A 25,212-nucleotide genomic window follows, 5' to 3' on the forward strand; every position below is an offset into this window, starting at 1 on the left:
ATTCCCACTGGGGATTCCCATTGTTATTTACGACATTCTGCTATAAGACGCTGAAAAATAATCTAAACATTGTTTCTTTCACGTAGTTACAACGTTTATCGTAGTTTTCGTCACGCGAACTTCTGGATGAAGCAATGTTTTGTTCGTGGGTGGAGAGGGAGCGTGCGAAAATTAAATCTCATCTCTGACTGGTTCTTTTTTGCAACTTTATCCAATCACGTTCAGTCCCAAGAAAGCGCGCGAAAATTCTGGCGGACGACGGCGAAAAAATATCGAGTGAAAAAAACAATAGCTTGGAAGGTTTTTTTTTAAAAAAAAAGCTCAATTTGTTAAAAATTCGGGAAGCAAAACAGGTAGAAACCGTTTGCAACTAAAGCAAAAGGATGCCAAGATACCTTGGACTAAACTATCTCGCAGATGTAAGTTTTATTTTTCCTTATTTTAAGATGAGTCCTACATAAGACTTGCAAATTTGCGTTTGACGCTACAAAGCTAAGAGTTAAACAAATTGCTACAACAGCAGAACTATATTTAACAGGCTTTGCAGCAGAGAAGAAGCATGCTTTCCCAAATGCTTCTCACGATCCCAAGCCATCTAGAATATGTGGAAATCTATGCACATAATGGGACTATCGACAATACCATTCGACATATTCCTTTGGAGAACGGTGAGTATCTGACAACAAACTTGTGGCTTTTCTGCTTTGTTTTGGCTTAGCGTAAGCTCAACTGTTTCTTCTTTTTTTTCTACGGAAAACCTTATTTAACGATTTGAGCTAAAACCGCGAAGCTTTCTTTGATAATTGAAAACTTGAAATTTGATTAACGATGAACTGTAATAAGCTTACATGTTGATTCAGTTTGCCCTTTCTATCAAACACTGATGCATTCTTTGAGAGATTGATTTACAAGTAAGACTTAAGTTTGTGTTCTTCGCCAATTTATGCACTGTTTGAACTTGGTTTTGTTTCAAGTATCTTTTAAATATCACCCACGTGTAATGTTGAGTGCGGGGTTTATCCTACCAGATTTATTAATTATGAGCTATGGTCACTGGATAGACATTGATATTGGAAACCAATAAATATAAGCTCATTAACTCAGTATTGCTTTAAGCAACAAACACACAAATATGTTTAGGGACCTTTCACAATAATTACCTGGAGGGGGGTTGAGAAACCGGAGAAGGGGGGGAGTGGCATAGGGGAAAATCGCAACTAGAGAGAGGGGGGATTGGATGTAAAATTTAAAACATACAGGGCATTACTTTTTTTCACAAACTGGAAAGATGGTAGAATAGCTATAAGAGTTCTAATATTTATGCTTGCTTACACTGGAATTTAACTGGGAAAATATCAATTCCAGGTCTTTTGATCTCTGAACTGGCTGATTATTTAGTATTTTCTTATCTGGCCTGCAGTAGGAAGGGAATGCCTCTGCTATATATTAAAACAGTGCTTCTTTATTGGCACCAGGTTGTAATGAAACAGGCACCCTTAAACGTTGTAAAAGTTGCACTATGATGTCATTCGGTGAAAAAGAAAGATGCCAATCTAGGATAGTTTACATAGTATTATAAATAAAGAGAATGGAAAACCCAATTGTTGAATTTATTAGCAGTAAATTGAACTATGTCACTATCAACAGTTTGATTATTTAGCAAAGTTAGCTTATAAGGAAGTAAAGTAAACTCAATCAGAGAGGAACTCCTAAATCACATTTTCATATTTTCCAACAAAGCTTCTGGAGTTCGGAAGATCTCTTCAAGCAAGCTTTAATGTCTGTCACAGATGTAAACAATGGAAAAGTTTTATAAACAATTCTTTCAACTTGCTGAACGCCATATATCAATGGATCATACTCGTCAATTGGTGAGCTGCCCAAAGACAAAAATGTGAAACAGGCTCTCTTCTTTCTAGCCTCTGCAGTATGAATCTTGTGCCTCAATTGGCTTTGGCACTGCTTTCTTTTCTCTTCCTAGATTCTGAAGATTTTGCTGTAGACAATATTGTGAAAGTGGCAGAAAGTTTTGCCATCACTCTCTCCATATTTTGAACAAAATTATCAATGTTCTTCTCAATTCCTGTAGTTATAAAGTGTAGTTAAATTTGTGATGGTACGTTAGCCCTGTTTGCAGTTTGTCAGTTGTTTTCATGAATAGGCTATTGTCATGCTCAGTAAGTTTATTTTTCAATGTTTCTACCTGCTGTCTTAAGTTAATATCCCTGCTCTTGCATCTCGATATATTTCTATTGTAATTTGAAGTGCTTTTTATGCCTGAGGGAGACATCCAACATGCAAATTAGGTATGAGTGAACCAATGGGGAGAGGAAACAGGGGAGGGGGGTTGACCTTAATATTATCAGAAAGAGAGGGGAGGTTAAAGTTAATTTTTGCTTTGTGAAGGGGGGGGAGGGGGTGCGACTAAATTTTGAGCCGTATTTTTAAAATCATTTCCAAATCTCCCCATCCAAGTAATTATTGCACAGTCCCTTACTGCTAGAGTAGATATAATTTTGAGCCTGTTGGATGTACTGAGAGCATTAATTTTGCAATTACATATTTCAATAACACTTGATAAATCAATATTACATCGTTTTTTATATTTATGGGCAATCTGATTACCTCCGATTTCTATTGATTTAGTTACAAATTACTGATTAATCCAGTCCGCTACACTCTGATTTAGAAAGGGGTGATATTTTTGCAAATACTCTCACTTTCCTAAAATAGCAAAAAAATTAACCTTGCAATTTCTGCATCCAGTTTGGTCAGAACACAGGTTTAAATTATATCACCTTGGCCTGAAGTCTAAGAGATAAACGACATAAGATATAAGAATTAATTTTCAAATATTAAGACAATTTTTTGTACATATTTTTAAACAGTTGTTTTTGTAAATAAATATTATGAATTGTTCTCATTTTTTAAAGCGCCTTAGAGCTTATAGAAATAAATGGAAAACTTGGTCCTCTTGTTGAAGTCTTCTTGACGGTAGGAAGAAGTGGGACTGGTGTTTTTTGCGTGGCATCTTTTTTGACCCTTTTTTGTCTTATACATTTTTTTGACACTGGTTACCATGCACAAAATTAAATATGTTTTCAAAAGATGTCGTAGCGATGATTTGCATGGAGATTTGAGAGTGCAGATTTGGTTTTATTATGTCATTTATTATCTTTATGTATAACTAGAATCAGAGCAAGCCTATTGGCTAATGCAAGGATAACAAGTCTTGTGATTGGCTAAAAACTGGTTGCCTTAATTTATGCAGCTTTCAGTGAGAACCTTTTGCGACTCATGTCTGTATTGGTGTGATGTCTGATGATTTTTCTGACCAAATAACATGTAAATGCAAATGTAAATGTACTTCAATCACAAACTCCTGGACCAAACGCGAGTTTTGTACTCGATAACTTGACATGAATGGGGCTTGAAAATATTGAAAGATTCAGAAAACACCGCCCTTAGCCGGGCCCAGTAAGTTACCAGGAGTTTTGACAACAGCATTAATTAGCTCTGAAAACAGGTATTGGAGAAGTAGTTCAAATAATTGGAATTGACGGGAACTTTTAAAGTTATTACTTGAGTAAAAGTGGTTTAGCAAGAAGACAAGCAGTAAGTATGTGAATAATGTCGTCATATTGTTTCTTACAGAAACTGCGTTTAAACTGTCCAGTAAACAGCCAATCGATTACCTGACACAGCTCACCAGCTCCATTCATCATCCAGAGCCTTACAACCCTGAGACGACAGGAGAAGACATTGTACCAAGCTCTAACCCAGACTCTCCACTGGTTTCATTTGATGTGTGGTCTGATCTGGAGGAGGAGTGTGCAAATTACGTCATCAACTCTTTGGCACCGGATAAAGAACAGTTTACGTCTACCAGTGGAAATATGCATGGTGAGTGTGTATCATTGAACCGGTTGTAGCAGAATTTTAAAATACTGGTCATTTTTCCATCCTGGTGGGAGTAATACTGCCAGTAATACTGACCCGCCCTGTTACGGCGGCCCTGCATATCATGTATTTATTTTCATTGCCTGCATATCCTTAATTGTAAATCACTGTATTCCCAAAAATCTGGGGGATACAGATTCACCTTCAACATCCATTATAATATCCCTGTAAAAGTATTCCCAAAAAATTTGTATCGTGCCGTATTTTGCCCAAATTTTCCATGTGCCGTTAACCTAAAATTGGCCAGGCTTCACTGATCATTTGTCTTTTGATATAGTCAGGAGTACCTGATGTAGACCGTTCAACTACTTTCTGTATGGAAATTTTACTAGTTGTACAAAGCTTTACGTCGGGCTTAACTGCTAAAGTTGGACGTTAAATCGGGGACTTTGTCTTGGTCGAACGATTGTTAGTAATGGAACTTAAGTACTATTCAGCTGGTCTTTAGTAATTGTCTTGAACTCTAAACTAATTTTTCGGCCATACTTTCATCTTCTGTTTTTAAAATTTATAATGATCGCGAATTCGTTAGGACGAATCAATCACCAACTATATGCTTGGAACGAAATTCCTGAGGCCCTTATGCAAGACCTTTTTCCTTGTGACAAGGTTTGACAGAAATGGGAGACTTCATTTCACTTAATTAACGTAGTGATCTACGAATTTTTCAGCTTTATGGGTTAACTTGCAGAAGATTCAACACAAGATAAACTAGAAGAGATGGAATGCTTGGACTACCTCCATGACGCTGTTCAAAATATTCCTAAAGCAAGGAACTTATGTGCAAGATTAAAGACCAAACTTGTTCAAGATCCTCTCTCACTGGACAGCGAGGGGAATCCTCTAGAGGAGAAAACCGTTTTGAGGTGGGTATCGTCTGGCCTTAATACTATCAACAGGAAAACCCTAGAGTGCAACATGGTGTGCGTAAACTGTTATATTAGGCGTGTTGTTCAAGAGGTGCTAGAGGTGTCTTGGACCTTCGCATATCATATAAAGAAGACACTTCGTTCAACATTATCTGTTTCCTCTCAGGGATTCATAAACATACGGTCAACCCAGTTACGGAAATCTCACAAACCTTACACTAGACTGACATTCCATCTGGTGCAAAGTACCTTAGGCACTTCACCAGAAACTGGTCAGTCTTGTATCACTCACACACAGGAAGATGCTTGAACATCATTTTTTTGTTTTTCGGGATTATTAAGTTAAACCCTTTACCCTTACTACTTGCACCTTACTGATACTGTTCATCTTTCAGGACGGAACTGCAAGCGCCTTTCGATGAAAGAAGTGAAGAGAACCCAAGAACCAAAGACAAGGAAACGTTTTTGAAGATTCTGCCTGATGATAAAGATACTGGGGTAAATTTATTGTAAATGAAAGTTAGGTTAAAACAGCTGAATGGTGGTAAAAATATAGCTGGGTTTTACAACTATTCACCCCAGCAGCGCTTTACCGTGTGCTAATTACAGTAGAAAGTGATAAAGAAAAATGTGCACATATAATTTCGACGTTTGTCAAGGCGCCTTAAAAATCCGTGTATTCCATAATTTCATACCAAACATACAGTGATTGAAGTTTATTTGTAAACAGAATGAGTCCACAGTTGAGGATAAGGAAATTGAGAGCCTCGTTAGTCCTGTCATCCCTGTGGCAGCCGAACATCTGCTTTGCACAGGAGAAACACAACGATTTCTTTATTTACACAAGCATAGTGAAGTTAAAGGTAAACTAAACTAACAAACACAGCAGACAGACTATTTCCTATAGTGACAATACAGCTAAGCCGTTTTGCTGTAAATGAGTAGGATTATCATCTTTTAGTTTATTTCCCTTGTACAAAATTTTGTAATATGTTTTTGAATGAATGTTCTTTTTATCACATTTTAGCAGAAAAACCAGAGTTGGTCTTGTGTAAAACCGGTGTTGATGAAGTTGAGACCTTCTTGGATGATACTGTGAGAGAGTCGAAGCAGAACGAAGTGAACAAGACTGACTTTGTCACACTGAATGACGGTAATTTAGTTTTTTCGTTGCGAAATTAAATAGATTTTATAAGAAGAACTTTTGGACATTTTAGCGCCCCAGTCACATCGGGAGGTGTCCTAATTAGGGTATTAGTAATGAGTTGGCTAAATTCAGAATGTTAAACAAATGAGGTTGGTAATAGGGATAGACAATAAACTTTGTAGAAAAAGTTCTCTGTCGATAAAAAAAAATTAAAAAGGTAAAATTACCACCCCAAAGATATTTCAGGGCTTTTTGTTCAAGCCTGAAAAGAAACAGTTTTGTTTTACAGCCCAACATTAAATGCTCTGTCGATAACAAGTTGGGAAAAGGTGAAATGTCCATCAGAAACGAAGTTTAAATTGTATTACAATCTGAATTCGACTTTCTTTTAAAAGATAAAGTAAGATGTAACAATCCCTTGGAAGACGAGCACTTGTTAGAGTCTCCATCACATCTTCCAAGTGTCCCAGTTAACGACGGTAGCAGCAGGAAGTTTATGAGATCCTTGAAGGCGTTTGAGCTGTCTCCAGGAACGAACAGGTTTGTTGCAGTCACTGTTCTTGACTAATTAATCACGCAATTAATTTGGGTTTTGGCCTTAACTTGTCTTCAATACCCGACTAATTATCAAAATATAAATAAATATACCTTTTGTTATTAGTGGGTCTCACTTCTGCGCGTTAATTTTTTTTCTGGTGCATTATTGCAATGTTTTTCCCATAAATTTGCTCCGCTTCCCTCCTGAACTATGGACGACCAGGAGTGATTGCCACGACGTCCTGATTGGGATGCATCCCACTGCATTTTTTATCATTAGTAACGACTTTTATATACTGAAGTAAAGAGAGACAAAATGGAGGAAGGTGATGGTGAAAAGTGAAGCACTGTCCGCAGGAAAAAGGGCAGATTTTGCTTTTGAAAAAAAGTGAGAGTTTAAACCACAAATTGTGTTTTTCTGTCTTTTCTAGCCCACCAATGACACCAGACAAGGTTGCGCAGTGTGTCCAAAACATATGGGAAAATGAAAAGCTACTCTTTAGTGAACATTTGGCGATGGTATTTCCTAGTGAGTACACTTCAACCTTACTTACTGCTCACAAAGGCTGATCAAGGAGATACGTCATGTACTGTTCATGCGTGGTGGACTTAAAAAACACGTTGAAATTTAACGCGTCAGTTTTACAAATGGTCCATGTTATGTTCTTAAAAAGAGTCTTGGTATTTGTTAGAGACCTCAGAGGCTGCGCCAAAAGTAACAAAACAAGACCTGAAGGTAATCTGGGACTAGGCTGTTCTTTCCAGGGAGGCGCCACAAAGTAAAATCAACTTGCTAACTATAAATGAGTGAAGGAATGAAGGATGGAAGGAGGGAGGGAGGGAGGGAGGGAGGGAGGGAGGGAGGGAGGTAGTAGTTAGGTATGGCTAGATGGATGACTCTGTTAAGTATATAGAAACATTTTTGCTGTAGTGCTTACTGAGCACTGTACATTGTTATGAAAAAAACTAGAAATTGTGTGACATCGCACAAATACTCAAGTGCTAGACATCCGGAATTACCTGGAACGCCTTACTTGTTTTGCAGTGCCAAACACGTCAACAGGAAAAAGAAAGCATCGGTCCATGACTCCAATACAGGTGGCGATAAAAAAGTTAACTTTGTCACAAGAATGGCTGGATGGAAAGCTGGAGTTGGGACTACCGTGGGATCCGCTGGCTATTTCAGCAACAGCGATGGAGGCTTGTCAAAGAAACGTCCAACGCCTTTCCGTATTTAGTGTCCAAGAAAAACAGAGCGAAACACTGGGTCTACACAGGGCACTTTTCCATTCAGCGGAGACTTTTCATAAAACAAGCCTACGAGGTGAGGTCTGGCATATCAGATCTAAATTCGCATGAGTAGATCCTCTTTATTAAGTTTTTTTTTCAATCCCTCTTTTTTAATATTCTTGGGATTTTTGCCCATGAATCCGGCTAAGAATTCCTCCCCCTCCTTCTTTGAAAAATCTTCTTTTACTCTGATTAGAAATAAATAAGTCGACGATATAAAATAGCCTGCTTATAGACGTTTACTCAGAATGCCTTAAATTTAGGAACACCTTTGACAAGCTATGATCCTAAATATAATTTATTGATTGATTTCGCTTGTTGTTTGTTTTTGTTCTGACTTTTCCAGAGGACGAATCAAATGGATGTTTGTCGAGAGAAGTGTCTTCAAGTGAAATCCAAGTTGAAAAACAGTCGCGAGAAAGTAAGTACCAGTTGATTAACTTAGGGTTTACTTTACCTGGCGGCTACGTCAGGCCAATAGACATATTGCCGTCTAATCTGATCATCTTGCAAAAATAAAACATTAAGCAGAGTACTGTAGAGAAAAATGTTCTCAGAACGAACTAAGAATTAACTGAAAGGAGGTTAAATCAAGCATTGCTAGGCCTTATGCCGATCATGTGCCACTGGACAGGACATGATTGTAGCCTGTATATCAGACCTTTCGTGGTACCCGAGTGTAGTCCGCGCTATGTACCTGAACAATGTGTGTGCTGCAGCTCCTAGTATCATTTATTCTACATGTAAGGCTATTAGTTACAGCGGTTGTTAACTACTCGACGAAAACATATTTTCTCCTGTTCGTAAACGTTTACCAGCACTTGGCGTAGGTGTCATGTATTTGTTACATGGCCGATTGGCTCGTTTTGTTGTGAATGACTGGATTGATACAATTTTCAATTTAGCAGTTTTTTTAGGTCTAATTTTGTTTTGTGTTACTTATTTTTATACAAAGACGAAGAATCGATTCCGGTGACGTTTGAAAAGCAGGATGCCTCAACACCAAATGCTTTGGAAACACCAAAATGCCCAGCGAACTTGGACTCACTTTCCTCAACCACCACTTCCGTGGTGACAGAGAGTGGCAGCAGCTTAACAAAGGAAGCTAAAAGCAAGCTCTTTGTCGTTCCAAGCCCAACAACCTCTTCCTATGTAAAGCAAGCTTCTGGTGGCCTTGAAGACTTTTTGTTACTGAGGAAGGGCAAGCTTGACACCCGGTCATCCACTCATCCACCAACCACGCCACCAAGTAAGAAGGCATTTAGAATTTAGTAAAAGAGTTTCGTCTTGGTAAATTTTTTCGGCTTGCACTCACCTTGAATTGTACAACTCGACTTGAATAAAGCGCAGTGATTTTATGAAAACTAACTTTACGTTTCTTTGATAAAAACCGTCGAAAGAGTTATGAATTGTTTAAAAGAACCGGAATTTAAATGATCTTAATTATAGAGTTTTAATTTTAGTCAATCCCGTCAACAGTTTCGTTTCCTCACCACCACTTACAATGCCATCCAGAAATACGCTAACTGCAACCTTGTTACAAAAAAATACAAGTTATAATGAGGCCTCTCTTCAATATAACTTTACCTTTGCGATATTCTTTTAGAAACGATTGTGAAAGCCGCGAAGTTTCGTCCGTCTGTCTTTGCCAAAGATACAAGTGAATCAGACCATGATGCACTGACAAATCCCAGTAAACCAAGAAAAGAGTGCCAAGTGCAGCAGAAAGATGTTACTGTAGAACTCAAAGACGAATTCCAAGAAGTTTTGGATGAGTTAATCGGACATGTAAAACCGCTCCTGATCAGGCTTCAGGACAATGGGGTCATACCACCGGCCAAGACAGTGTCGACCCTGAACCCAGATTATACAAGATTTGTGCTCAAACAGGCACAGATGTCCACAAGGGAAAGAGACGAGAATAGCAAGGAAATGCATATATATTGCACCACTGTATGTTTACATGCCTTGGTCTCATCTGTTGATATTCTCATGCAGAGTGGCTTGGAAGCCTCAATAGGTAAGTATAAATTAGTCAAAAAAAAATCATGTATTCTTGGGACCTATTCCGTTTTTTTCTGAGTGAAAGGATAAATAAGCAAAATATGGTTTACTCGGAATTACACTATTTTTTTTTCGATAAAATTTACTGGGAATGGGAAGGACTGTGTTCTTCTTTAAGGGGGAACTGATTCCCCGTCAACGTTATTATTCCTATCCCAGAGCAAACAATGAATAAATAAATAAATAAATAAAAAGCTCGTCAACATGTGTTTACTAAATTTTCTTCCTTTTGACTTGGAGACGTTCAAGGTCGCTTTACCTTTCTTATCTACATATTATAAGAAGTATACGTATATCTCAGCAAAGCCCGATGTAAACTGCTCATGATAGTTTTGGAATCCGCGGGGCAATATGGTGACGACCTCGAGCCCATGCGAGGCTTAAACCAATCACATTGTGTGGCTAGACCGAGACAAGCACTCAGGGGTCAAGACTAACTTTTTAGCTCACATGCCCAGTTGCTAGTAACAGGTCTGATTTCACTAGCCAAAACAAAATATTCACCAGCCACAGTTTCACTAATTCGTTTTATGAAAAGGGAGAGAGAAAGGACAGACATTTACTAAATGTGTAATAATAAAGGCGAAAAATCTCCCACACCCGTAAGCGTTAAGGTTTTTTCACTGTTTACAAATTGCGTTATTTGCGATTGAAATTTCAAGTTGACCTTAAAATGAAAAAGCCTTAACTCTACGCTTGTAGCACAAAAAGTGACGGCTCATACCAAGTCTTGTTCTCTTGATTTGCTTTAAGTTTTGTGATTATTAAATAATTTCCATCTTTGTTTGCTGTCCATCACTCCAGTGCTTTACAAGTTTTACTAGCCAAAATGGCTAGTGAAGGCACAAACCTACTTGCCAAAACTGAATATTTACCAGTCTGCGGCTAGTTGGCTAGCGTTAGTCTCGAACCCTGAGCTGTACTGAATCGCCATTCTGCAGAGATCTCGTGGCTATTAGCGTGACTTCTTTTGCTATGTGCCATTTCGCCATGCTGCAGTTCAGCACAGTCTAAATAGTGATATAATCTATTTTAATTACAGCTTACTTGAGTTTAACCCAGGAGAGGTATGGCAGTTTATTAGGACGAGCGTTAGAATCAACGCGGAGGTATCTTTTTGAAACACACTTCAATTTCCAGGAAGGGAAGATCCTTCACCCCAAGCTTTCAAAGCTGCTGAACATTGTAGCTCAATGGAGCAAAGAACAAGATGCAAGTGACGAAAGAGCCGCTATCATCGCCTTCATGTTTCCAGAGAAGCTGAAAAATGAACTCAGGGAAACACTGTCAGGTTTACATGGAATTCAAGTCAAACAATACAAGTCAGCTACGGATCTCAATGAGTTCCAGGCTGAAGGAATGTTAGCTGTTTACCTGATTAGTGCCTTAGACATTAGCGAGGACTTTCCCTGGGACAGTTTTGACTTTGTACTGGACTATGATCCAACTACCTCAACAGAAAGAGAGAAGCTTTCTCATAGCAGCAGACTCAAAGATTATGTAAGGCTGAGGGCTGTGGCAAAAGCCTTGCTGGATGAACAGTCTGTGCTTGAATCACAAGGTACCTATAAGGATACATCTTTACTTTTTTTACGAAAATTATCTTACCTAATTAACCTTGCAGATGCGTCTAAATTATTTTTTGGTGTTGTTGTTTCGCTCATCTTTAAGCACTTTCATTATTACTCGGAGAAGAAAGAGCCAAAGTTTATGTTGAAGATTCCTTAACAGGCATGAAGTGAAACGGCAATGGCACGTCAAAGTTTGATTTAAAACGTTTCTGAAAGTCAGTAACAATTTTAAGCCGCAAAAAGAAATGTCCGTGTTCCTACAGTTCTAAGACAAGCGAATAGAAGAACAGTTATTAAACTGAATACGGCTCGTGTTTCCACTCCTGATTCGATTTCTCCATCTCTATCCTCCGCAGAAGCTCCTTCAGAAAAAAGAAGTGAAACCCGGCGCAGTGGACGACGACCCTTCCCTGCGTCCCTCGTTTTTCCACTCTCTTCAGTCTCCGCGGCTAAAGCGCTCTTATTTGTCTTCACCCGAGCATAAAAGAGGCCTCTGCGGAGGGGGGAGGTTTTCCGATCGAGCAAACTTCTACAAGTGTTTCAAAGAATGACATAAAGAGACCCAGACGGAATGTTTGCCATTCCCTTTAGAACCAGCCCATGGGAATTTAAATCTACCGTGTGTAAATAAACTAGCTCCTCCCCTCCCCCAACAAATCACCACAAATACTACATTTTTCAAACAAAGTAAAACATTCTGGGATCTGTAAGATTTATTTAATGTTTTCTTGTACATTTCCATGTGGGTTAAAACCGCGCTTGTCGAGGAGTAAGTGCAGAGGAAACTGACAAGTAACTACTGACTCGTGTACTTGCCACCTTGTACCTTCCAATTTCGCGGGCCTACAATTCACGAGGGCCGTGGAAAATTGGTTCTTATTTCACGTCAGAATCATTATTTTCACCACGAATAACAATCTGGAAATAGGCAAGGTGAATTCGTTTCAATGATAATGCCACGTGCGTGGCGCATTTTTTATCTGTTTTCGCTAGGTAGTGGCGTTAATTTCCTGGACAAGCAAGATCAATTCATTTTCATCGGCAGTGAGAAAATTACGGAGAAGGTAGATTTGCTACATCTTCTCGAGACAAGCCACAACGTGCTGATTTACGAAAGACGGTACAATGATCCCAACCCAAGAAACTCCCAGAGTAAGATGTGTTTACAGCCAGATTTGATGGTCGATGAGAGAACCTGCATTCATCTACAGCATCTCCCCACACTGGCTGATGAGACCGAACTTGAACAACTCAGAGACACAGTGCTGTCACTGTCCCTTAAGTGTCACAAGTGCTACATAATCTTGTGTTCTAGCAAGCAGCCAGAGTAAGTGAAACTCAGAATACTTTAAACTCTTGCCAGTAATCTTTCTTTCGAAATGGCATAGTAAACGTTATCCCGGCTTTTTATCATGGCTATTTAGATAGTTTCCAGTGCACGGCAATGAAAACAACATAGGATTTAAGTGAATTATTTTTTGTAACACTGTCACCAATCTTGAATCGAAGTTTTGGAGTGGTGAGAACTATAGCTAAAACCCATTTCTATGCACATACTTATCCAATCTTTTGAAAACTTGGTTTTTTAAAATTTCTGACATACGCCTATTTCAATAAGGTTTATTCATGTACTCTTACCAAAACCGTACCCTTCCTTTAAAATTTGACTGTAAATTCACCTTACAGAAAGAAATTCATTCGTATCATACAAGAAACTCTCATTTATATCGTTTGCCTCTTTGTCAAACTACCATCAAACAATTTTCCGTTTTTTACCAGGACCTAAATTTTACAACTCCTTGTGTACCGAAATCGTCAACTCGTCCTCCTCTACCTCCTTTAAGAAAGCACTTAAGGCGTTTTTCTATAATAACTATTAGTAGTTTTCATTTTCTTGTAGCTTTTCTTTTCGTAATATATCCTTCCGTTTGACATTGTAATTGTATCCGTCGTCGTGTTCTTATCTCTTTTTTTGATTACATCTTGTAAAATAATAACTGAGGAGACCTAATTAATATAAGCTTCATAGTGTCCTTTACGTCTCCTCGCCATTGTTGCATCTTTTTTTTTTTGTTTATATTGTATTTGTGGTGTGGCACAATAAATAAATAAATTAAAAAAATAAATAATTCTGGTCACTTATAACACTCACCATGTTTTCTGTGATTGTTTGGGCAATGCTGAAACATTATTATTTCGTTATTAAAGCAGCAAAACGGTAGAATAAAACAAACGCCACTTTATTATGATTACATAAATGATGACTACTTTTAACAGTCTTTATTTTCACTTTAGCTATGCATTCACAGGAGATGTTCTTCGCTGTTTGTCCATTCTGTTTGCCAGTTTTGCGTATTTTCAAAGCAGTGAGTTTGAGTTGGAGATTCTCTATTCATTTACTGTCGCGGATACTGCCAAACTTGTAAGGCAAATAGGAGAAGCAACTAGAACTCAGTCATCTGTGTGGAACAAGCTTGAGTGGGCCAAAAGGAAGTGGTTGACAAATGAAGCTAGTGCGGTAAGACATTAAGGTCACTAGAATGCTTTAAATGTTCATAGTATATCACATCATAACGGAATCGAAAATACCCTTATAATTATGAATCTATTGAGTAATTTAAAAAAAACTGTCTGAAGATTATGATACACCAGCGATAAGTAAGCGTCGTTTTTGAAATTAGGGTGTCAGCTATTCTTTTTCTATCTTTAAAACGTCTGCAGTCCTGTTGGTCTGTTTACAGTTGCCTGATAACCTGTATGGAGAACGAAATGCTTGCCAACTCAAGAGACTGACTCCTTTTTTTGGTGACTCCTTATTTTCAGCAACTCATGGCCCAATTCTTCAATAGGGTCTAATCTGAAGTGACGGCTATTTACCAAGTGCTCCAGTTGCGACAAATGCACGTGAACTCTAAGTTTTGCTCAGTGTACACTTTTAATGTTGGAAATTTAATTTACTAATCAGGTGTTACTTTGGTTTTAAGCATGAAAAGTTGCTGTTGTCGATTCCATGTTTGAACTCATTCAGGTAAGCTAACAAGATTAGTTGTAGCAATATAATACCGAATTGAGGCGAAACTTCGCCAAAACTAAACAAAATGTGTGATGAACAGTATAGAAAATGGAAATAGTACTTAGGTAAGCCTAAGAAAGGAAAATTTAGGACCGTTTACTGCTTTTTAGTGCTCAAGTGATGCTGACTGCTGCACCATTAGCTGAGCTGCTGAAGATGTCACGTAAAGAATTAAAGGAAACCTGCCCTTGGATTCCACAGAGGACTCTTGCAGTACGTATCAAAGCTTGTAGATTATAACAACTGCTCTTTTCTTCTCTTCAGGAATTATTTCTTCCTCTTACCCATGTTCTAACCTATTGCTAAAGGACAATTCGGGCAGATAGCTTTAACCAAAACAGACCGACTGTTGTGCACTTTTACCTCTGTTTATTTATGTCAGTAGCCTGACCAGTGGTAGTGTAATGATTCCGGCAAGTGCCACGTGTAAATGAGTGACCTTAAGTTCTTTAATTTATAATTTTAAACAATATTCTGCTCTTTCACGCTACGTTTCTCCACCCAATGGCTTTAAATGTGTGCCGACAAAATGCTGCAGGGAGCAAACAGTCTGCTTGGGAGACGTCACCTGCGTGATTGAACACTAAGCACCAGTCAGAGGCACAAGTAATGTTACTACTTCACTAGCTGCTTCATGTTACTCGTTGTGGCTGGAAACAAACTTTGAGACCCTAGACATGAAACAAGGAAATGGTGTTTCTTCGAAAGTTTAACTGTCTGAATTTTTACTTTGTTTTTACTTAGGAATTTTTCAAAACTGTGAATTGGTGTTCTGAATTGGATGAAGATCCGACAGCTAATTCATTTGTGCAACCGACACAACGAATGTTTCAGCAATGCAATCAAATATCTGAATATATTCCCTTCTTGGATGAACTACCACCCTGCCGGAGGACATCAGACTTCAATTCAACACCGGGTAACGTGGAGGTTAACAAAACCCGTCCTATTTACACGAGCGTGGAATTCGCGTCGGATTACAGGCGTGATTTGCTGCAACCATCAAATAACACGCAACAAGAACAGGAGATCGTTAGAGATCTTGCAAGTGATTGGGGGTATTATAAATACTCGTGTGAACGATCTAACTACGCGGCTGTCGAGTTACCGGATACCTCGATAGGTGATCGTTATTATCCTGTTTTCCCTGTACTCCAAAGGGATTGCATTGGAGCCCATAGTCAACCGTCCAGAGAAGGTTTGAGTGGTGAAAGGGTCGAAAATTATGTGAGATCCTCTGTACTGGACAAAAGTTCTTCAAAGTTATGGGAGACCCGAGATGATGTACATTTGGTTCAGTTTATCACTAGGGAAATGGTGAGAATTTTAGTGGTGCTTATTTTATTTCAAACAGTATCTGTACTCACTGAATAAGACATTGATATTCCGTTTAAGGTTGGTCTTTAGGGAGGTTAAGCAACGACGACTGCGACGGCAACGACAACGCCGCAAAACAATAGGTTTAATGAGCAAAAACAACCGCTCTGCACGTGCGTTTTACATTTTTGTACATTTCTTTGTCGTCCTCTGCAAACAACAACGTGAATGACCACATTCAAGGTTTTGTGGAGAACGTGAGCGAACGGCGGTGAATTTTTCATTTTCTTTGTTAACTTGTACGCCACTCCTACCAATTTGGTTCCTGGATAGTTCGTCATTTTTTGTAGAAGTTGAGCGTTTTGGAATAATCGCGAAGTAGCACGAATAAAATAAAGTTAAATTTCCAGGTGACGTTTTCGTTGCCGTTGCCGTCGTCACTGCTTAAGCTCCCTAAAACTTTTACATGTAAAGAGGTCAGCATGCAACTTTTGTTACAACGGACATGTTTGACCACATGACACCCAAGAAATATTGGAAACTAGGACAAGAAAACTTCTTTGACGTCACCTCTTTCGTGCGCATTATGTATCTATGTTTGTTTTTAAGCCTTGGCGAGAAATTTTTTGAGATTTAATGTGGGAAAATATCCATGATGCCACTCCCTCAGCGTCCGTGGTTATGAAATCCCTTTTCTTGAACGTAACTTAATCTTTTTCAGTACCTCATAGTAGATCGTTACGCCCTCCTTTTTTTTTCTTTTTTTACCAAAGCTACCCAACAGTCAAAGTCAAGTCAATCAACAGCCTCAATTGAAAGCAGATCAGCCTCCATACAGGGGAGATGCATATTCTTCTCAAGAAATGTATGGTCCCATATTGCGTTCGATACCAAGCGACTTTAGTGATAGACTGGGCACTGCAGAGTACCCTAGAAGGGAAGCTGGTTCCAGTGGGGCCCAGCCATCAGATAAAGTCGGAGGTTATGTAAGGAATCCCCTAAGGCGCGAAGTGGAGGGTCAACCTTTTCCGGAAGCATGCTGGAATATTAATCTTTTAAATCAGAGATTGCACGAGCCAGACTGTCAACCACGGGCCTGTGTTGATCCTCCGCAAGAAGAGCTCAAGGGATTGATGGAAAGGGATTTTCGTGGTAATTGCAAAAGGTAACAGAACACCCCAACCAATCTTCGTTTCATTTACGAGTTAATATTGCAATCTGATCTCCCACGTTCGGTAGGATATGGATGAAAAATCATTTCTTTATCATCTTTATCATGCCCGAATTGAGTTGTAGGAAATGTCAAGGAGTTAGTTAGCAGTATTATAGAAAATCCCCTGGGATAAGCAATAAAAATCGTTAACTACACCTGACCCTATCTCCGTTTATCCACACTTATACTGTTATTCCGGGACTGTTACACTTCACGAGAACCGTCAAGTACTCCCTAAAGTCGTGTGAGAACCAGCATACGACGCGCAGTGCTTTAGATTTTTTTGGTGTTTAGGTTGCGAGCTCCTGCCAGCGAAATGAAGTAGGTGCAAACATAATAAAACAGGGAAACAGCTTACTTTCCTCTGCTGGTGCTGATCTCACGCGGGTTCACACACGACTTTTCTTATACTTGTGTTTATCGCACAATTAATTCAGGAACTAGGAGGTACTTAGGAGGTTCCCTTAAAGGCGAGATAAACAATGGAGCAAAAAATTTCTTACGATTGCAATAGGAAATTGATTTGACGCAATAACTGGCAGAATTGCGAGAGTTCTCTAGTCACTAATGTGGTTGACAAAGTTCCTTAGCTGGTTTCTGTATTAGAGGTTCAATTGCACCTATTTTGTGATCATCATCATCATAGGTTTTGTCATTGTTATTTTCCTTATCACATGACTTGAACTTGTAATCCACATTTCACAGGCAAGCTGTCCGTGTGTTAGACCTTGGAAATGAAGAGTCTCATGCGCCCCCGACAAAGGTGGGAATAGCTCAGCCACAGAGGCGCCCTTACAGTTCATCTGGTCAGGTCCTGGGAGAGAACAGCGTCGCCAGTCAACACAAGAGATTTAGTCTTGGCATTGATAGGTCAATCCACCCTACTAGAAAACCTCCTCCACAACAGGTAACTTTCCATCTAGACAATCTTAATTCCCAAAACCATAACTGATAAAGGGTCTGATCTGCTGTAGACAGCGTAGCCCGCGATATTGTTGACGCAAAAGGAACGCAGACCCGAGCTAACGAGCCGCAAAAGGGACTGACAAGAAAGGAAGTTGAAGTTATCCTCTTCGTTGCGGGTTCGTCTTAAAACTTTAAACAACACCCCTAGCTTTGCGTTCTTATCTGATGTCTCGGCCGCGTTAACTTCTTGTACTTCCCTTCCCCACTGTCCAATAGCACGCAGGGATGTGAGAAGTTGTTAGTAACCAAGGTTTGGGGAGAACTCGATGTGACATCCTGCTCAGAATATTTGCCCCATGGACTTTATACAAATCTCGCTTTATAAAGGAAGAAAAATCTTACAATTTTGGCACCGCGTGATGAAGACCATGACCTCCGAGTTGTTTAACATTAAAAAACCAAACAACAACAACAACAACAAAAAAAAAAACAGAGAGGGATATGAACACACCAAAAAGCAGGTTCAAGTCTTCCACCGAATCGATATGTTGTCATAGGGGTTAACTGAAGATTTGTTGCAACAACAGATAACACTTACTAATTTTTTACTACCTTTTATTCAAATTGACTACAGCCATCAAAAGGAGAACGCCAGGTACATGGCATACGCCCATCACCGGAGAGTAAGTATAAAAGAAACAGTAGTATTGTATGACTAAATTGCTTCGCGAATTCCTTGGGTGCCAGCTACCTTTTTCGCACAGGGTATACCTTATTGCCACTTATTTTTCCCGAAATTACGCGATAAAGAAAATAAGCAAGAAACATATTTTTAAACGAAATGTGAGATTTTGAGAGTCCTTCACCGCTCTACAAAAGTGCACGACAGAACGTCGATCGCGAATGTCTGGCTTCAGGATAATTTGCAAATGACTGCTGTTTCAACTATAAACTAACCACATCTTCCTTGTCACTCATGAAACAAGAAAGCAAAGAATTTGCAAGAGTCGCTGACGAACTCGATTATGCATCCAGTTAACTATGTTTTACTTATTTCTTATTACTCTTTCTCTTTATCAACGTAAAAGGGGATAGAGACGCAAAGGTTGATTATAGTATTCAATTGACTTTAGAATCAGATGAGTGGCCAGCCTTCTCATCCTACCTATCATCCAAGAGAAGGAAGTTGACTTATGAGAAGATTCAAGGAGCGGAAAGCGGTCAAACCAAGCTTGTCTTCAAGTACGACTTCTAATTTTTTTTTTATCAATTCATGTTGATAACGTTTTGGAACTGCTGTAGGAGCGGCATTTGCACAAGCTCACTGTCGAAAGGAAAAAACATTCGCAAGCAAGTATGAAGGGCATTATTTTTATTTGCTCTCAATTAGCAGAATGTAAGCAAACACTCTTAAGCGCCCTTCTACCCTCGGTTTTATTTTAGTAAATGAAAATGCAAGCCTCTGCTTTAGAATGTGTCTTCGGTTAACAAATGCCTATAGCAAGAGCAAGAGGGGGTGACTGAAGTAAAACACATTGATCAACTATCCACCGCGCTGTCATCACTTGATGTAGTCTTGTCCATGGATGGAGGGTGAGATAAAACTCTGTCTATGAGACCAAAGTCTTTCGCTTCATCAGGAGACATAAACTTGTCTCTTTCAAGTGCTTTCTCTGCAGGGAGTAAATAAAAAAAAATGGAATGTCTAAAGCAACAAATCATTATCAATGAAAATCTTTAACATTAAAAAAAGACAAGATGCCCCTCTAATGGCATTACACGGAATGCTTAATGTAGCCCCAATTACTCCCCATTGTATGTTTCGCAGATATTTAAAAAATATCCTCCCTTGGCCATTGAAATAATTGTCTGAATGGTTTTATTCAGATATATTGCGTGATACTTATCGTTGTGTTACTAGGAATCATACCAGAAATAACTATGCAATAACGTCATGACCCCGCTGAACTGGTCTGGCCTCCTCTAGCTCTAATCCTTCGCGTTGATCATTCGATCTGTTTTTTAAAGCGGATTTTCTTTGCTGTGAACTCTCCCAATTTCCGCCGTTTCAACTGTCGAGTACTACCTAGAAGTTATTATTTCGATTTACTGCTTGAAAAAGGTTTGTTTTCTCTCTGAAAACGGCAGATCCGGAGTCTTAAATTCAGACATGTGGCCACCATTGAACAAAAACAACTTTTCCAATGATGATTTGCTTTGACGTCACACAAGTAGAGATGAGTGGGTCCCCTCCCTCGTGATATACGCGCAGATAATGGAGTTTGATTGGGCCGCTTTTGTTCAAGACAATCAAAACAATAGATCCCTTCTGGGAGAGGGAAGAATTTAATCTAGTTTTAATGAATAAATCAAATGATGATTTGATGTCACACAGAAGTGATGAGTGGGTCCCCTCTCTCGTGATATGTGCCTGAAAAATAGATTTTGATTGGGCCGCTTCTGTTGAAGACAATCAGAACAATATATCCTTACTAGGGGAGGACAGAGTTTAATGCATAAATTAATGTGCACATTTATGACACCGATGAAGAAAAAAAAGATACCCGACCGAAACCTAGACACGTCATGCCCTGCGGGCATTCCGTGTAATAAAACAATAACCTGTATGTTGGTTTAAAGGGCAACTTAGTGGAAAAAAGGAAAAAATCTACGCGTTTTTAGTAAGCAGGTACCACTGATCACAAGGTAGTTGCTTTTATAGTACAAAAGTTTTCAACTTATATGAAAGATAGTTTACACTCAATTGAACAATTAAACTTCTTTGTGAAGAAAAAGCCTTCCAGGTCAGTGGTTTGCATCTGGTTCATGCCACTTCCGTGTTTAATTCGGTGTGTCAAATTTTCACTTCCTATACACTTAGACAACCAAACATAATGTTGGGAGTATTCCTGCGGTGGGCTTACAACCCATGTTAGTGAGGAATAGTTGTTTAGTTACTTCGCATCCATGCAGAAAGCAGGCTGAAACAATCAGATGCCTGCTCTGTAAATTGAATGAGATGTTCTAGTGAAAATGAGGTAAAAAGCAACACCATTTCATCATTTCCCCCTTTGATGACTTGAATTGCTGTACTTCTTAGAATACCCTTTTTTCTTTCCGAATGTGCCTGTTCAAGGGCAAACTGATAATTTAAAAAAGAAGAGATCATATTCATTTGAAGATAAATGCCCATCTATTGTAGGTTTGACTGTGACCAAAATTCTTCTTTTAAATAGCTGTAAATATGTGGTGAATGGATCATACCTATCACTTCAATTGGTTGACCAGTGTGTTTAACATAGATGTTGTTAATTAGCTTCTTCAGGTTAAGAATTTCCTCAGCTTGAATAGCTATGTCTGTAGCTTGCCCCTAAAACATTAAAAATAAACATCAACATTAATACAAAGAATTGTGCAGAAACCAATTTTGCAATCAGGGTTCACAATAAAGCACAATTTGCCACACAAACGTGTCATCACTTATGTTCCCAGGATACAAAGTGGGAATGCAAGCAATGATAATTATGTTTCACTGGACGGCATCTATAAAATGTTTCCGCAAAGGTTGTTTCTGCGAGAAAGCATTTGATATTTTTGCCAGGGTGTAAAATCAATAGTGTGGTTCTGAGAATGTCGTAACTGATTGTTATTGCAATGTATGTGATGCACTGATTCAGAATTCTATAGTAATGAGAAAACGTACCCGTGCTCCACCATGTGGCTGATGTACCATAACCCTAGCATGAGGTAAACAGTGCCTTAGTCCTGGAGTGCCAGCTGTTAACAGCAGTGACCCCATGCTACATGCTTGGCCCATACACCAAGTTGAGATTGGAGGTTGAATATACTGAAATGGAATGACCAACACACATTTCGATTATGTGATTAGGGAGCATGGTTGGTACATGGCAATGGGTTCAAATTATTGACTCTGTATCCTATGTGGGTTAAGTTTGTTATTTGTCCTTGTTGTAGTGAATAAGCCAAGTAATGAATGACACAGCTTGTCAAAAAGTCTCCCTGCAGTTCAGTGGTTAGAGCATCTGATTGGTGCTTGGTAGGAGGTCACAAGTTTGATTCCTGTTGGTTACTCAGATTTTTACTTTGCCCCACACTTGTGACATGTCAAATGGGGCGACCTGCACCGTTTGCAACATCTCACATTACTGGTCAAGAGAAATCAAGACAATACTCCTAGACAAAAACAATGTAGCTGCAGGTTATCAGTGTCCAGTGAAAATAGAGCTTTGAACAGGTGCAGGCCCACTGCTTGAAATACTTGCATAGAATGGACATCTACACTCCTACACTGTGTTTACATTACATTTTACTACAAAATAACCAAAGTCCTCTGTATTAAACTGTCAAAACAAGTGTGGGTGGCCAGTTTATATGAAAGCTAAATTTGTGATGTTTACCTACATTTTTGCATGTTACAGTACACCAACCTGCATTGTATCATATATGGCCAAGCCTGCTGTGACTGAACCACCTATTAAAACAAGAAAGAAATATTGGCACTAATCTGTTATCAGTCCACCCCTCCCCACACCTTCAAGAGGAAAGAGGTGCCTCAATTTCGCCAGATCGCATGTAAAAATGGCAGATTTTGGACTTTCTCATTATTATATTAATTTAATAAATGACTTAATTATCCTCTCCCTAAGAAGGACTTTTAAGTGATAGTGACAAAACAAAACAAGAAACAAGTATTGCAAATGTACCGAATAAATTAAGAATCCCAACTGGTGGGAGGCAAACCAATTGGCAAAGAGTGCGCAAGAATTTGACCAGGGGACTAGTCTGCAATCTTACGGGTAGAGATGGGACTTAAACCCAGGACCATCAGATTGCAAGGTCATGCCACCTCCAAAGAAACAACAAACAACATTGATAGACAGTACTCTTGTGACTGAATGTAATATTTTAAAATGAGATTTCCTGCACAAGTTAAATAGTCTTGATTGATGCTTTTAAATCGCACTAAAATGCCAACTTGATTCAGGTGCAGCAATAAAGGTGTTATTACAAAATACCTCACGACATTATATTGGTTTTATTCATCATTGCAACGACTACTATATTTTATCCATGCCCATATTTCAGTGCTAATTTAGTTCTAATAAATATTTCATGACCCTAAAAACTTACTTCATCTCACTTATAAATTAAGGATGTTTGATTAAGTTGACAGAATAATTCCTGACTTCAGGTTACTAACCTGGGCTGTTGATATACATATGAACAGGAGTTCTGCCATTCTCAGACTGTAAGAATAATAGCTGAGCCACTACAAGGCTGGATATCTCATCTGTTATCTAAAACAAAAGGGAAAAACTCAATAATATCCAACAATCAGTGTATTAACAACTAATTACCAGCGACATGAGAAGATTTCTATGACAGTTTATGAACGTTGCAGCACCTATCAAACGAATGATGTAACTGTGATATACATACAATAAGTCGTTCCGCTGATTTTGAGAGGAGTTACAGAATTCACACTCGGCCGAATCCCATACATTTGATTTACCGTCAGTTTAGCTGTGTTTTTCCCCCAACAGAGATAGCGGCAGAAACCGTGAACACGTGTACCGCTTACACTTCTAATAAATTTCCTGTACTTACAGGACCCATGACGCACACTATCCTCTCTTTTAGAAGACGAGAGAAAATGTCATATGATCTTTCACCTCTTCCCTAAAGAAAGGAAAACATAACATAAGAATGCATCTGTAGGCATAACATTTTTCAAGCAATAAGCTTACACTATATTAATAAAAGGTGATCATTAATACGAAATCAAGATCCAAGTCATTAGTCTAGTTGAGCTCACCGTCTGTTCGATAACCATGGGAATTAAGAACTGTCGTCTGCAAGATGTATGGATCCCTCTAGACAGCCTAGAAATTACCTAACAAAGATAGCAGTGGATCCAGTTTTATATTTAGCAGTAATTCTTAGAAAGAACAGTGCGTTTCAAATATCTTACACGAAAGCCTTGTCGAGCCGCCATTTTGAATTCCTGCTAAAAGTACTGCTGGGTAGTCCTGTGCACGAGTACCCAGTCCTCGTCCAATATTTTGTTCTGATTGGCTGCTGTTTGTTAGCCCCCAACGCCTCAGGTAAACTGAAATCTTTCCTTCATATCAACCGTTCAAAGTTTTAGCCCTAATCTCAATCACATACTAAGCCGTTAATTATATCATCAATAATCTTAATAAAACAAGGGAGTCGACCTCCATCTAGGCCCTTTGGTTTCTTTCAGTTTGGCGTCTCTTTTTCTACTGTATTTATATTTTCTTTTCTTCCCTTTTTTTCTTCTCTGTAAACTGTAAAATTCTGGCATCGTGGACTGATAATTGTAAAAATAATGAATTATAAATAAATGTCAAATAAATTTCCCGTAATTTATGTATCAGACTATTCCTAATAAAACCTAGCTTTTATAGCCTATAAATAGTATATAATAAGTACAAAATTAAAATTGTGAAATTAACAGACTTAAGCGGTCTCAAACGATTTTTATAAGCTGTGCTTTTTCGTCCATTGTCACTGTGGGACTGTGGGTTGGCCTGTTGTGTAGTGGTTATCACATCTGCCATAAATGCAGGAGACCGGGCTTCCAGTCCTCGCCGGTGAACCATCATGATTTTAACATAGTACGTTATATCTTGCTTTTACACGTCTACAAAAAGGCTTCAGTACACAACCGCTACTGGGATCTGAATCATCACATATCGGGCTGAAGTTGGTTTTCAAATGAGCAAATTTACATCAATCAGAGGAAGGACAACTACTGAACATTCTATTTGGAGAACACAGACCATATATCATACGTACCGTGAAGGTAAAGAACGAAACACTGAATATATTCATAATATTATGCTGAGAAATGAAGCAAGCAGAACTGTAGTATGATGCTGACTATAGACTGTAATACTTAACCTTGTTTTCTTTTAGTTCTCGGGCTGATGTCAATGCTATGGGAAGGAATAGAGTGAGAAAGGAGAAGAAAAAAAGAGCGAAAACTGCAAAGACAAACGGTCTGGTTTGCACAAACAAGAGGAAACGCAAGAAACAGGAAAACACTCAGTGATGACGCGTCATATTTTTCACCGGCAAAAGGGCAGAGAATGGAACAAGGAGTAGAGGGAAGGCAAGTTTAGTTCACATGCCCCCAACCCCGGATCGGGCTAAAATAAACAATACAATAATAAAGACTATCACTGAGATAACATCGAAATCAGATCGAAAGGGCTAAC

General features: G+C 38.8%; 2 protein-coding genes across 6 annotated transcripts; one reads left to right on the forward strand and one right to left on the reverse strand.

Moving 5' to 3' along the window:
• Positions 1–260: 260 nt before the first annotated feature.
• Positions 261–25,106, forward strand: LOC146468440 (uncharacterized). 5 transcript variants are annotated; one of them, XM_085124394.1, is made up of 24 exons: positions 261–419; positions 539–668; positions 3,655–3,903; positions 4,652–4,826; positions 5,225–5,327; positions 5,560–5,692; positions 5,857–5,982; positions 6,372–6,516; positions 6,945–7,042; positions 7,559–7,837; positions 8,150–8,224; positions 8,759–9,052; positions 9,410–9,823; positions 10,910–11,428; positions 12,432–12,765; positions 13,734–13,956; positions 14,423–14,466; positions 14,622–14,724; positions 15,256–15,828; positions 16,602–16,993; positions 17,747–17,948; positions 18,582–18,630; positions 19,081–19,189; positions 24,911–25,106. In XM_085124394.1, exons 1-24 carry the CDS (start codon positions 384–386, stop codon positions 25,044–25,046), a joined length of 4,941 nt encoding a protein of 1,646 aa, XP_084980520.1. In that variant the 5' UTR covers positions 261–383; the 3' UTR covers positions 25,047–25,106. The 5 variants fall into 5 exon arrangements, with proteins under 5 accessions (XP_084980520.1, XP_084980522.1, XP_084980521.1 ...); XM_085124396.1 differs by having other exon boundaries at positions 5,860–5,982; XM_085124395.1 differs by having other exon boundaries at positions 4,655–4,826.
• Positions 18,546–24,011, reverse strand: LOC146468441 (uncharacterized). The gene is made up of 8 exons (XM_085124402.1): positions 23,940–24,011; positions 23,784–23,861; positions 23,576–23,647; positions 23,169–23,265; positions 22,396–22,439; positions 21,651–21,794; positions 21,212–21,317; positions 18,546–19,620 (listed from the first exon to the last, which is right to left on the reverse strand). The coding sequence occupies exons 1-8, from the start codon at positions 23,961–23,963 to the stop codon at positions 19,487–19,489; spliced, it is 699 nt and encodes a 232-aa protein (XP_084980528.1). The 5' UTR covers positions 23,964–24,011; the 3' UTR covers positions 18,546–19,486.
• Positions 25,107–25,212: the final 106 nt, after the last annotated feature.

This window comes from Pavona decussata, unplaced genomic scaffold (genome assembly GCF_977016875.1).
Source record: "Pavona decussata unplaced genomic scaffold, jaPavDecu1.1 SCAFFOLD_130, whole genome shotgun sequence".
Classification (NCBI taxonomy): Eukaryota; Metazoa; Cnidaria; class Anthozoa; order Scleractinia; family Agariciidae; genus Pavona; species Pavona decussata.

What these genes read in the sequence shown, in the direction of transcription:
- LOC146468440 (XM_085124394.1), top strand. Translation starts at nt 384, where the DNA reads ATGCCAAGATACCTTGGACTAAACTATCTCGCAGAT. An exon ending in AGTTTATCACTAGGGAAATG is followed by an intron (nt 15,829 to 16,601) that starts GTGAGAATTTTA and finishes TTTTTACCAAAG; the next exon opens with CTACCCAACAGTCAAAGTCA. An exon ending in GAAAACCTCCTCCACAACAG is followed by an intron (nt 17,949 to 18,581) that starts GTAACTTTCCAT and finishes AATTGACTACAG; the next exon opens with CCATCAAAAGGAGAACGCCA.
- LOC146468441 (XM_085124402.1), bottom strand. Translation starts at nt 23,963, where the DNA reads ATGGCGGCTCGACAAGGCTTTCGT. An exon ending in CCATGGTTATCGAACAGACG is followed by an intron (nt 23,648 to 23,783) that starts GTGAGCTCAACT and finishes TCCTTTCTTTAG; the next exon opens with GGAAGAGGTGAAAGATCATA. An exon ending in CCATATATGATACAATGCAG is followed by an intron (nt 21,795 to 22,395) that starts GTTGGTGTACTG and finishes ATTCCATTTCAG; the next exon opens with TATATTCAACCTCCAATCTC.